Raw genomic sequence first — 14,218 nt, forward strand, 5'->3', positions numbered from 1 at the left:
GGTTCTGTAGAAGGACGTAGATCTGGGTATTTATTATGATGGAATATAGGCTGAACTGGATGGACAAATGTCTTTTTTCGGCCTTACTAACTATGTTATGTTACTATGTTATGTTACCTTTGCAATCCTCTGCTGCATCAGGGCCACATGCTCAATGACGCTTCTGTGGGGTGTGACTTCGGCCTCCCAGGTTTCCTTGGCTATATCCAGGAGTCCTCGTGGATGTCGGCCATATAGAAGCTCAAACGGTGAGAACCCTGTGGAGGCCTGTGGAACTTCACGAATGGAAAACATCAGATAGGGTAAGAGACAATCCCAGTCTCTACCGTCTTTCTCTATAGCTTTTCTCAGCATGCTCTTTAGGGTCTTGTTAAACCTCTCAACAAGGCCATCTGACTGGGGATGGTACACCGAGGTCCTCAACTGGGAGATCTTCAGGGCTTTGCATAACTCCCTCATCACCTTGCTCATGAAAGGTGTACCCTGGTCAGTCAGGATCTCCTTTGGCAGACCTGTCCAGGAAAAGACATGGACCAACTCGCGGGCTATGCTTTTTGAGGAAGAATTTCTCAAGGGAATGGCCTCAGGATAGCGTGTGGCATAGTCCAGGATGACTAATATATACTGATGGCCCCGAGCTGATTTAACTAAGGGACCGACCAAGTCCATGGCAATTCTCTCGAACGGTACCTCAATAATGGGCAGTGGCACAAGGGGGTTCCGGAAATGAGGAGTAGGAGCAGTTAGCTGACATGTAGGGCAGGACCTGCAATAGTTCACTATTTCCCGGTGACACCCAGGCCAATAGAACCTCTGCACAACCCGTTCCTGCGTTTTTTCCACCCCCAGGTGTCCACCCAAGATGTGTGAATGGGCCATGTCCAACACTTTCCGTCTATACGGACCCGGCACTATCAACTGCTCTACCAACTCCTCCCGTATTTTCGTGACACGGTACAACAACTCCCCCCTCAACAGAAAATGGGGAAATCTTGTGTCTGCCCCCGGCTCCTGTACCACCCCGTCAATAACTGTGACATTATTAAAGGCTTCCCTCAGAGTGGGGTCCCTATGTTGGGCAGTCCCAAAATTTTCACCGGTAACTTCTAACTCCAGAATGTCAGATGTAGGGGATACTTCCTCCTCATCCCCAACCAGAACACAAAAAGGAAAACTGTCTGCCTCTGGGTGTGGCGATACCCTTCCAGGGTTCACTGGTTCCCTGCCAGGGAGCTCAGAACCATTTCCCCACAAATCCCAAAACAAACAGAAATCCCGGCCAATAATTATAGGGTGCAACAAGTCCTGAACCACGCCGACTATGTGGGACTCAGTGCCACATGCCGTTTCAATGTCCACCCTGGCCATAGGGTAGTCCTTTGCATCACCATGTATGCACCGCACTCCGACCTTCTTTCCTGGGAGCAGGTGGAGAGGAAAAGTGGCCCTCACCAGGGTCACTAGGCTCCCCGAGTCTAACAGTGCCGTTACTGCTCGACCGTTCACCTTTACGGGACACGCTTGAGGTCCCTCGTTGGATGGAGAGTTCACACTACAGGCTGGATACGCATAGTATGAACAACGGCGTCCCATGCTGCAGTCCATCTGCTCAGTGGTTTGGGAACAACGGGCAGCTATATGTCCTGGCTTGTGGCACCTCCAACAAATAATATCACCCGTGGGGACCTTGGGCACCACCTCCCCCGCCCTTTGTGACCTTGGACACACCACCCCTTTTTGGGACTCAGCTGCCTTCTGGGACCCCCAGTACGGCATGGGCTGCCTCCCGAAGGAGCCTTCCAACCCTTGGTATCTCTCAACCAGTCCGATCAGCTCGTCGGCATTCTGGGGATCACCCTGGGCAACCCAAGACTGTATAGGCCTCGGGAGGGAATGGACAAACCGATCCATCATCACCCGTTCTACCATCTGTGCAGGCGCAGAGGATTCTGGCTGCAGCCATTTCTGGACCAGGTGCAACAGATCAAACATTTGGGAACGAGGTGGTTTGTCCCGGTGATAGCCCCAGGAGTGAACTCGCTGTGCCCTGACAGTCAGTGTCACCCCCAAACGTGCGAGAATCTCGGCTTTCAATTTGTGATACTCTTTGGCATCCTGCAAGGTCAAATCATAGTACGCCTTCTGGGGTTCTCCCGTCAGGTATGGCGCAAGTACCTCTGCCCACTGCTCTGGCGGAAGTTTTTCCCTCTCAGCGACCCTCTCAAACACCGTCAGGAAGGCCTCAACATCATCCCCGGGAGTCATTTTCTGCAATGCGCGTCTTACCGTCTTCCGGACGTGGGTGTCATCAGCCAAACCTGGGGTTGGGGCGCTCGCCTTGCCCTGGATGGCGGTTGCCAGAAGCTGCATCTGCTGCTGATGCTCCTGCTGGCTCTGCTGCATCTGCTGCCGTTGCTCCTGCTGACTCTGCCGTTGCTCCTTCTGACTCTGCCGTTGCTCCTGCTGGCTCTGTTGTATCTGCTGCATCAACAGCCTGTTGGTCTCTTGCTGCCTTTGCTCCTGCTGGACCAAGTGTTTCAGCAAGTCCTCCATTTTCTCCGGCAATGCTTGCTGGCTTGCAACAGCCTTGACCCAGGACATTCAAAAATAAACTCACGTCTCCGCTGGGAACGCTGCCCGCATTCTCCACCAATTGTAAGGATTTCACTCACTCAGCTGCGACGGCTGACACTCAGGAGACGTGTTCCTTTAAAGTTCACTGGGTTTATTGCTTCATAAACCATGTGGCAAATAACAGAAAGCAAAATGGGCCTTTGGTTTAGGCAAAGAAAAGCAAGTGTCCAGTTCATCCGGCTCAGTCCTGAAGCCGTAACACACTCAGGAGGGTTTCACCTCCACACATATCTCCTGTGTAAAGGATTAGCCAGTCTTATAAAGAGCTAACCCCACCCAGTAACCCATCACATGATTAGCCATGTGGTCTGACATTACCACAGGTCCTGAAACACATATACAAGATTATGTGCAAGAAAGGAATACTCCGGGCTACATTACAGCAATCAGGCACTTATGTGGCACATACCTCCCATCGACCACAAACCCTTTAGCCATGCTACAAATGTTAACCTACCTGATCTTTGTCTTGAAATTTTTCAGTTGGCCCGAACTGTAGCAGACCCATCCAGTTTAATTTTTGTAGCCCCTGAAACACTGAGAAGACATATCTCCTAAAGAAAAATAAAGATGACAGCCATAAGAAAAAGAGAGAAAGATGAATAATATTTGCCCCCTTAAGGGTGCCACTTTTATAGCAGTAATTGTATTAAACTAACTTGGGCAGAATATTTTTAAACAAAATTTCCACATTTTGGCACAAATATAGTTCCACGAACCTTTTATAGAGCAGTTGCTGTCGTATTGATCGGGGCAGGTACCTGATCAACGTGTGCTTTTTAATTGGATCATTTAAATAGTCATCAAGGTCATCAACCTAAAAAATATAGAAGAAAATCATTATGTTCTGCAAGAAAATATTCTAAGCTTTTTAAAAAAAAACATGAAAAAAACACAAAATTGCCTGTGTGCACGCTCCCAAATGTCTGCGTAAGATTCTTTATCGGTAATCGATACACACCAATAAAAGTAAAAGTGGAAATTCTAATTTATTTTAGATTCAAATCACATAACCCATTGCCATTTAATACTTAGCGAACATAGTTTTATTGATACACAACGCGAAGTCAGGAACTGGAGTGAGATTTCTGGCGTACGGAACCACCACACCTAGTTAAGAAATTAGCTTCACGCCCCTGCCGAGTCCCTGTCCTGCCCCACCTCAGTTCATTTTGGTGCAGCTGGGAGAAACTAGTGAGAAAACTCAGAGCTGAACCTACATTTTGCAACTTTTTGAAGCTGTTACACCAGAATTCTGAATTGAAAGCTTTGATGGTTTATTGACAAAGAATGTACACTGCTCAAAAAAAATAAAGGGAACACTTGAACAGCAGAATATAACTCCAAGTAAATCAAACTTCTGTGAAATCAAACTGTCCATTACGAAGCAACACTGTTTGACCATCAATTTCACATGCTGTTGTGCAAATGGAATAGACAACAGATGGAAATTATTAGCAATTATCAAGACACCCCGTATAAAGGAATGGTTCGGCAGGTGGGGACCACAGCCCACATCACAGTACCAATGCTTTCTGGCTGATGTTTTGGTCACTTTTGAATGTTGGTTGTGCTTTCACACTTGTGGTAGAATGAGACGGACTCTACAACCCACACAAGTGGCTCAGGTAGTGCAGCTCATCCAGGATGGCACATCAATGCGAGCTGTGGCAATAAGGTTTTCTGTGTCTGTCAGCATAGTGTCCAGAGGCTGGAGGCGCTACCAGGAGACAGGCCAGTACACCAGGAGACGTGGAGGGGGCCGTAGGAGGGCAACAACCCAGCAGCAGGACCTACCTCAGCCTTTGTACAAGGAGGATCAGAGCACTGACAGAGCCCTGCAAACTGACCTCCAGCAGGCCACAAATATACATGTGTCGGCACAAACGGTTAGAAACCGACTCCATGAGGATGGTCTGAGTGCCTGACGTCCACAGATGGGGGTTGTGGTCACAGCCCAACACTATGCAGGACGCTTGGCATTTGCCACAGATCACCAGGATTGGGAAATTCGCCACTGGCACCCTGTGCTCTTCACAAATGAAAGCAGGTTTACACTGAGCACATGTGACAGACGAGACAGAGTCTGGAGACGCCATGGAGAGCGATCTGCTGCCCGCAACATCCTTCAGCATGACCGGTTTGGCAGTGGGTCAGTAACAGTGTGGGGTGGCATTTCTTTGGAGGGCCCCACTGCTCTCCATGTGCTCGCCAGAGGTAGCCTGACTGCCATTAGGTACCGAGATGAGATCCTCAGACCCCTTGTGAGAGACCATAAGCTGGTGCGGTTGGCCCTGGGTTCCTCCTAATGCCGGACAATGCCAGACCTCATGTGGATGGAGTGTGTGTCAGCAGTTCCTGCAAGATGATAACATTGAAGCTATGGACTGCCCTGTCCGTTCACCAGACCTGAATCCAATTGAACACATCTGGGACATCATGTCTCACACCATCCACCAACGTCACATTGCACCACAGACTGTCCAGGAGTTGGCGGATGCTTTAGTCCAGGTCTGGGAGGAGAGCCCTCAGGAGACCATCCGCCGCCTCATCAAGGGCATGCCCAGGCATTGAAGGGAGATCACACAGGCACGTGGAGGCCACACACACTACTTGAGCAGCATTTCCTTGTCTTGATGCATTTCTACTGAAGTTGGATCAGCCTGTAACTTCATTTTCCACTTTGATTTTGAGCATCATTCCAACTCCAGACCTTCGTGGGATATTACTTGTGATTTACATTGATCATTTTTAGGTTTTATTGTTTTCAACACTTTTCATTATGTAATGAATAAAAATTTGCTACTGGAATATTTCATTCAGTGATATTTTTTTGATTTACCGTAAATAGATTTTTATTAACAATATAAAGAAGAACATCAGAATGCCATTTACATTACAATATGTCACATACACATTTTCTTATTTTGATAAACCCCGACATTACCCCAACAGCCCCCCTCCCCCCATAAGACAGCTCATTCCCAATCTGCACTCCTCTGAGGCCATCTCTGCCTTGAGTAATTTACCCTTATCCAGATATTAAGAAACCCGACTTCTATACTCCTCAATCCAGTTCAAGCCAAGGAGACCACATTCTATTAAACATTTCTATTCTCCCCCTTTTTTTGTACACCCCCTTTTCCAATTTTAGACCATGTTGTACATATTGGAGAAATTCCCTCCTCGCAGGTGGTTCAGCGTTTATCCAATTTCGTGCTATCACTTTCCTAGCCATGTATAGTAGCCTAGCGATTGCAATCTTCCAGGTATTGTCAACTCCAATTTCTTCCAGATATCCCAGCAAACATACTATCGGATCTTTAAGAACTCTACACTTATAAGCTACTTCAACTCGGCTCAAAACCACCACCCAAAAAGCAGCCAGCCTAGGACACGTCCACATCATGTGATATATTCCTGCATTCTCACTCGCACACCTCGGGCACTCAGAGTTGGTACGCAACCCCGCTTTGTGTAGCACTTCCGGAGATTTATATACTCTGTGTAGAATATATAGCTGCGAGAGTCTATATGGTTCACTCAATGATAGTCGCGGAATCCACTCCATCACCGATTCCCAGGCTTCATTCTCTATCGGCCCCACGTCTCTCTCCCATTTAGCTCTCGCCCTTATAGGGAAATCTAGCAAAAACGTGTGCATAAGGTCCTTATACAGGGTGGAAATAACTCCCCTTGTAGTCCCGTCACCACACACATACTCCAACACTATCATCTTGAATCCTGATATCAGCTTTCTTATTCTGAGCTCTAAAGGCATGTCTCATCTGCGCGTACTGATATTCCCCTGTGGATCGCAGACCAAACTCTACCTGCAATTGGGAAAAGGACTTCAATACTTGCTGCTGGATTATCTGGTGAACAAAGCAAACTCCCTTAGTCTGCCATTCCATCAGTCCTCCCAGAGCCTCAAATTCCTTTAAATTGTTGTTAGACCATATCGGTGTGAATTTAGTCATCCCTGTAACCCCACGAATCTGCCTTAGTCTGTTCCATAATTTACGAATCAGGAACAGGGTTGGATATAATTTCCCTAAAGCGCCCAAGGAGCCATCTTCCAAACACCGAACCACCGGTCGTCGGCCTGTCACCTCTTCCATTAGGTGTTGTACTGCACTGGATGACGCCTCTCGCGCCCAGCCCTTCAAATGCTGACTCTGGGCTGCAAGAAAATATATTTCCGGGTTGGGCAAAGCCAAACCACCATCTTCCTTGGGTCGCTGAAGCGTCTCCAGGCTAATACGTGGATATTGTCTCCCCCATATCAAACTTCTAAAGAGGGCATTAATCTGCCTGAACTTCCCCCGAGGAATCCAAATTGGTGCGTTGTGTAAAACATATAGAATTTTAGGCATCAGGACCATTTTTATAAGGTTTACCCTTCCGACCACCGATAGATGTAATTTATTCCAGGCATCTACCTTCGCCTTGAGTACCCCCATAACAGGAGTCAAATTCCTTTGTAGGAACTCCGCAATTGGCACCGAAATCCATATTCCAAGGTACTTAAATTGGGAAACCACCTTTAGCCTCTCATCCCCAACATCCTCACTCACATTCTCTCCTACATCATCCACCCTAAAAAGAACCGATTTACCCCAATTAATTGTTAGTCCCGACACGGTACCAAATCTCTCAACAATTTCAATGGCCCCTCTCAGTGAATCATCCGGATCAGCCAGGAACAACAAAACGTCATCCGCATATAGCGCTATTTTTTCCTCAATTTTCCCATACCTAAACCCAAGGACTCTATCAGACTGCCGAATCTTAGCAGCAAGAGGTTCTACAGCTAAAGCAAACAGGAGGGGTGAGAGCGGGCATCCCTGCCTAGTACCCCTAGCCAGCTCTATAGGCCGAGACAGCTCCCCGTTCACTCTAATTCTAGCCGACGGTAATGACTACAACAGCTGTATCCAGGCCACAAACTGCGGACCAAACCCCATACATTCCAGCACCTGCCAGAGGTATCCCCACTCAACACTGTCAAACGCCTTATGGGCATCTAGCGACGCAATCACTCTTCGACCGTAGTTATCAGACTCCACCTGCAAATTTACATATAACCTCCGCAAATTAATCGCCGTTGACCTATCAGGCATAAAGCCAGATTGGTCCGAGTGCACCAGACTCGCAATAACACTAGAGAGGCGGAGAGCCAACACTTTGGCCAGAAGCTTGACATCAATAGTTAGTAAGGAAATTGGGCGGTACGACTCCGGTCTCCCCAAATCCTTATCCTCCTTTGGAATAACCACTATTATGGCCTCTCTCATAGAGGCTGACAAGCACCCCCGGGACCTAGCTTCCTCCAATACCATTTTTAATCTAGGAATCAGCACTTCTGCCAAACCTTTATAGATCTCAGCGGGTAGCCCATCAACCCCAGGCGCCTTCCCATTAGCCATAGACATCAATGCCCGACTCAATTCCTCCTCAGTGATAGGGGCCTCAAGGCTCTCCCTATCTGCCTCATTCAGTCTCGGCAGGTCCAAACCCTCCAAGAAAGTCAAAGTATCCTCCACCGATTCACCAAACCGAGAGGAATATAAATCTGCATAGAAGTCCGCAAAGGCCCTCAAAATCGCAGGCGTTTCCGTTATTCTACCTCCACTTGGAGATTCCAAAGAGTGTATATATGGAGAACCTCTCTGAGCAGCAGCCACTACCGACAGCATATGTCCCACTGTTTCTCCCTCCTGATAAAACAACACCTTTTGGAAATCCCGCTTCCTCTCAGCTTTGCCTAACAGAATTTTTTCCAAATGATTTTGTGCATTTTTCATCCTTCTCTCTGCCTCAGGAGTTCCCAGTGTGGCCATCCCATCTTCTGCTTCCTTCAACTCCTCAACTGCCGCTTTTTCTGCCTCTCTCGTCCTCCGCTTACACCTACTAATGTCCCTAAATAGTAGTCCCCTCAGATACGCCTTCATTGCATCCCAAATCGTAAGAGCATCAGTGCTTCCATCATTTAAGACAAAGAATTCCGCCACCTCCCGTCCTATACTTTCCAACTCAATACTCTGTAACCAATTAGGATGAATCTTCCAATCTCTCCCACTTGTCGAACGTGCCCCCTCCAATCTAACCTCTACTTCAATTGGACTATGGTCTGACAAGGCCCTTGGCAGATATCTCACCTCCCCAACCAGTGTGTCTAAGATCCTGTTACCCAGAGCCATATCAATCCTAGAGAGCGTGGCATGCGCTGGTGAATAACATGAGTACCCTCTCTCCCCAATATGTCTGACCCTCCAAAGATCAATCATACCTATCTCCTGTATATAGGTGCCAAATGTTGTAATGTGTCCCTCCGAACTATTCTGAGTATTTTTATTTTTGTCCCAATAATCATCACAGATGTTATTTAGATCCCCGATAATCATTAACGGTGTTGGCCCCCATCTCTCCACTTGCTCCATTACTTCTCTAATTTTCCTGCTAGAGTAGGGAGGCGGAATATACATCGCGGCAACACACATCATCACTCCATACAATATACACTGTATTAGTACGTACTGCCCCTCCACATCCACATATACCTTCACCTCCTCATACTGAACTCCCGCTGGAACCAAGATTGAGACTCCTCTTGCATACGTGGAGAAGGTAGAATGATATCCCTTCTGAATCCACTGTCTATTCAGGACATCCACCTTTTCCCTTACCAAATGCGTCTCCAGCAAGCATATCATTGAGGCCCGTTGGTCTCTTGCATATTGCAAACACGCGGCACGTCTGGATTTCTCCCCTAGGCCTCTCACATTCCAGCTCAAAATCTTAAAACGGGTCCCCATCACTTGACTCATCTTCACTAAGAGTATCATCGTTCTTGAGCACAAGCTGTCTAACTACCCTCCCCCCCTCCCAACTCCCCCTCCCACCCTTCCCCCCTCACATATAACCATTCCACCTCTTTTCAGGAGTGGGGCATCATCGCCCATAGCGAACACTCCGTTTGGCGTTACCTTCCCGACCCTCCTCCCACCACTGTACATAACAGGATTCCAAACATTTTGAAAAATAACGTGTCTCAAAATATTTTAACATAGAATTATTTACACACGCAAGAAACCTGCATACACTTATAATATGCCGCTTACCCTTCCTCCCTCCTTCCCAGCAGCCATTACACTCTCCCTTTAACTTTAACTGAGTATAATCCAGCTCCCTTCTTCACCACCCATACCCCCTAGTTTGTCAATCACATGACTCTTTGCCAACTGACAGATAAGTAAACAAAATCAGACTCTTCCCACAGTTTCAGTCTCCTTTTCCTTTAAGCCTTTTAGCATTAATATCGATCCACTGGGTAGCTTCCTCCGGCTTCTGAAAAAAAGGAATTTTATCAAACGCCACCACCCTCAGTCTTGCTGGAAACATCATGGAATACTGCACTCCCAGCTCCCTCAGCCGTCTCTTGATACCCGTGAACATCATCCGTTGCTTCTGCACCAAAGCAGAATAGTCCGGGTAGATAGCAATCTTTTGGCCTTCAACTGTCAGATCCGTCATGTCTCTGGCCTTCCTCAGGATAATGTCTCTGTCTCTATAATTTAGAATTTTGGCAAGCATGGTACGGGGATTCGCTCCAGGGACAGGTGGTTTCGGTGGGACCCTATGCGCTCTTTCTACCGCGAATACTTTTGTTAGCGCCATATCTCCAAATGTCTCTAACAGCCAGTTTTCAATATACTCCGTTGGATTCCTCCCTTCAGCTTTTTCAGGGATGCCCACTATGCGAATATTGTTTCTTCTGGACCTGTTCTCAAGGTCCTCATTTTTCGCCGCCAATTCAGCTATTGCTTGAGTGAACTTTTTCTCTGCTTTTTGCAGCTGTACTATATGGTCTTCTGCAGTGCTCACTCTCTCCTCTACCTCCCCCACACGTTTGTCAATCTTCTGCATGGCTGCGTTTATCTGGGCTGTGTCCCCCTTAACCTCCTGTATCTGTAAGGTCAAAGACTGTTTACATGAAGAAACCAGCGCACAAACGTCTCTTAAGGTAGGCTCAGCTTCTGGCGCCATTTCCTCGGGTCCCCCTTCTGCCACCGCCATTTTGCTCTCCTTTCTCCCCTGTTGTACCTCATGTTCTCCTGCTGGGCTCTCCTCCTCCTCGGTATCGGCTCCGGCTCCCTCCTCTGCGGCCTCCGCTCTCGCAAACTGCTGGAGCTTTGCCGCTACCTCCATCCGCTTTCTGCATGCGGCGTTCTCCTTGTCCGCCTTCTCCCTTGTGTCGGCGCCATCTTGGATTGCGCCTGCATCCCCGGCTCCCACGTCCTTCTGCCGTCTCCTGGTCATGTTCGCCGGTTCCAGCGCTACCGCTCAGCACCGCCGGGCTCTCCAAGTCTCCCCGCAGCCGGTAAGCCCCCTCAGGGACCGAACAGCAGCGGCTCTGCAGGATTTTTAAATATACAGCAGCGGGAGCTCACAGCCGCACGTCCGTTCACATGGACTCTCTGGCAACACCCCCATTCAGTGATATTTAGGATGTGGGATTTTAGTGTTCCCTTTATTTTTTTTTTAGCAGTGTATAATTGGTGGAGAAGGATTGAACTTGATGGACCTTGGTCATTTTTCACCCTACGGAACTATGAATCAGGCCCTAAATTATTATAAATAAATTCAGGTTTCTTTTGGGTACTCCCTTGTTACAAATCTTTCCAAGGCCTTTTCCCCCCGAAAGAAACAAAATGTCATAGCCGCATGTTGTTCAAGTGGATAAGATATCAAAAACTTGGCAAAAGTTGAACAACTAGTTGAAAAAAAATCAGACATAAAACCTTCAGAGTCAAATGCAACCTTCCCCAATGTGGGATGACATACTGATCCAGAAGGCTTCCACCAACATTCTCCAAGTGTTGGATGCCTGTACTACAAGCGACCCACCCACCCTCCAGAAGAGGATTCCTGACAAAGCAGGAAACCAACTGCAGGTTCTTATGTCCACTTTAATGGCTGCCTTCCACTAGTAGGATATAGAGATCATGGTATTGCACATCGTAACCCAGTAGCCGGTCCACTATTATTCCTGTGATGGACTTTACCTTGTAGCTGACTTGGACTATCTGAATGAAGATGGAGAGTGGTAGACAGAGAAGTAAATCGTTGACGAGGACCCAGCCTGGTCCAAATTCAGAGTGTATTGTAGCAGGTGGCACACACCTCAGCCAAGACACTTCATCTACATAGACTGGAAAAAAAGCAATGTGATAGAAAATGTCATGGCGGTTAGATTATACATTCCCATGACGTATCATTCAAGAGCAGCAGTGCAGTATAAGAAATGTACTTCTATTCTATGGTGGGCATTCAAGGTGGTACTAAAACCCGGGACCAGAATCTCGATCTACAAAGTCTGCACTTGACTGGCGCCATGGGGGTCTTTCAGAGGATGCCTTCTACCAGATCATGCTGCCCCAAAATCTCAATGACAATATAACAGTAACTTTACCCCCGTTCTAACCAGGTGATTTTCCATTTTTGTGCTTTTGTTTTTGCCTCTCATAGCAACTTTTGTGCACACGTCAGGATTTCTGGCAGAAATTTTCCTGACAAAAACCAGACATTTCTGCCAGAAATCCGCATGCGGGTTTTTTTGCATTTTTTTTGCGTTTTTTATGCGTTTTTCCCAAATGCATAGAATAGCGGGAAAAACGCGAAAAAAAATGCAAAATTAATGAGCATGCTGCTTTTTTTTACCGCGATGCGTTTTTTTCGCGGAAAAAAAAAACGCATCATGTGCACAAAAATTGCAGTGTATTCTAAATGATAGGATGCATAATGTATGCGGTTTTAATGAGTTTTTATAGCGTTTTTATCACAAAAAAACCTGAACGTGTGCACATACCCTTATGTCAGCCAAAAAAACTGAAAATCTGGAGTTTTATTTTTTTTTCTTCCAAAGCAGTTTATTGATTTGGTTAAAAAACTTTATATTTTGATAGAATTTTACAAATATGGAGATACACATGTATTTTTTTCCCCGTAATTTTTAATGGGGGAAGAAGGGGGTTATTGGAATTTTTTTTTCCATATTTTTTAAAATATCACTTTTTACTGCATTTGTTAGTTCCTTAAGGGGACTTGAACCTGCGACTGTCTGATCGCTTGTGTTATGTACAGCAATACTACAGCATTGCTACATATAGTAAAAAGAATGGTCTTCTATGACCCCATTCACGAGCTGGCCTTCACAGGATTAACATCATGACAAGGAAAGGGGTCTACAACTGATGGGACGTGAACTGTACGTGCAGGGGTCACAGATTGGTCATTGAATGGGTTAACAGCTGCAGGAGCAGCTTTGCTCCATTCATGGTAGTTCGATGCAGATGATGGCTTCATCATATAGCCATCATCTGTCAGGAAACATGCAGGCTCAGTGGGTTCAGTTTCTGAGCCCGCATCAAAGTAAGGGAGCCGATATGATGTACCAGCATGTCATATGTCGGTAAAGAGTTAAATAACAAGGTGCTTAATATTTGAAGAACATTTACCCCTTTGCTCACCAGATCCCAAGGTGCAAAAAGATGAATATAAAGGGGGAGAAGCCAAAAATTAGTAAGGGAGGGAAATTAGTCTTAGAGCAATTATGTACAAAATGAAGTGCTGTCACACAATACCTTGTTCGGTGATCTCCGTTCCTTGGTCAAACGGAACCAAGTCATTATCCTTAGTGCTGGGATGTGCCGTGGGTGCGCAGTCTGTGGGGCAGCCGACCGGTGGCCCTGTAGTCTCACATTCAGCAGTGCACTCAGCGATGGGGTTGGGATCAGGTATTTTAGGCGGCTGTGGTGTTTTGTGCAACGAATGACCATATACAATATACCATAAGAACATATGGGTAATTTTTAGGCGTGGCATTTTGGGAAGAAACCCAAGTGTACGTCCAAGTCCAGGAACTGTTTTGAGGCAAACACAAAAATATTACTGCAGAAAAAAAAGGTATAGTGTTCAAAATAATGGTGATTTCAAAAACATGAGTTAATCACAAAATCTTTATACTATTTTTCATTTCCAGCATTGGGAACATTGCACACTGTTTTCTAATTCAAAACATGAAGAGAAATGTACGGTATATCATTTTTGACTACTTTACAGAAAACAACAAAAAAATGAACATTTGGCTTTTCCAAAATATAGCAGTCTGCACTTTTCTTTATAAACTCACAATATGTACTTTTTTGTGGATTTTGCATTCCTGTGAATCACTAACCTAATATATAGTAGTATACCCACAGCTTTTTAGAACTGCTTCACATCTATGTTACAGAGAGTCAACCAACTTCTGGCCTCTGTCACCTGTTATTCCAGCCCAGGATGCTCGGACTACATCCCACAGTTTTTGGAATTTGTTGGCTTTGCCTCAAAAACGTCATTTTTTTTAATTTTTAATGTTATCCCACAAGTGTTATATTGGACTAAGGTCCGGGGATTGGGCTGGCCACTCCATAACCTCAATTTTGTTGTACTGGAACCCATATTTTGCTCATTTACTGGTGTGTTTCGGGACGTTGTTTAGTTGAAACGCCCATTTCAAGGGCATGTCCTCCTCACCGTA

The 14,218-nt window shown here is 46.3% G+C and overlaps 1 protein-coding gene across 1 annotated transcript in view; it reads right to left on the reverse strand.

Moving 5' to 3' along the window:
- Positions 1-14,218, reverse strand: part of GTF3C1 (general transcription factor IIIC subunit 1) — a 191,310-nt gene that overhangs the window by 57,547 nt on the left and 119,545 nt on the right. Inside the window, exons 15-18 of the mRNA XM_069733955.1 lie at positions 13,281-13,559; positions 11,703-11,848; positions 3,354-3,451; positions 3,092-3,188 (exon numbers count right to left, since the gene is read on the reverse strand). Coding sequence (XP_069590056.1) covers positions 3,092-3,188; positions 3,354-3,451; positions 11,703-11,848; positions 13,281-13,559 — 620 coding nt within the window. The remainder of the gene's footprint in view (positions 1-3,091; positions 3,189-3,353; positions 3,452-11,702; positions 11,849-13,280; positions 13,560-14,218) is intronic.

The sequence above is a fragment of the Ranitomeya imitator genome, chromosome 7, assembly GCF_032444005.1.
Source record: "Ranitomeya imitator isolate aRanImi1 chromosome 7, aRanImi1.pri, whole genome shotgun sequence".
Lineage (NCBI taxonomy): Eukaryota > Metazoa > Chordata > Amphibia > Anura > Dendrobatidae > Ranitomeya > Ranitomeya imitator.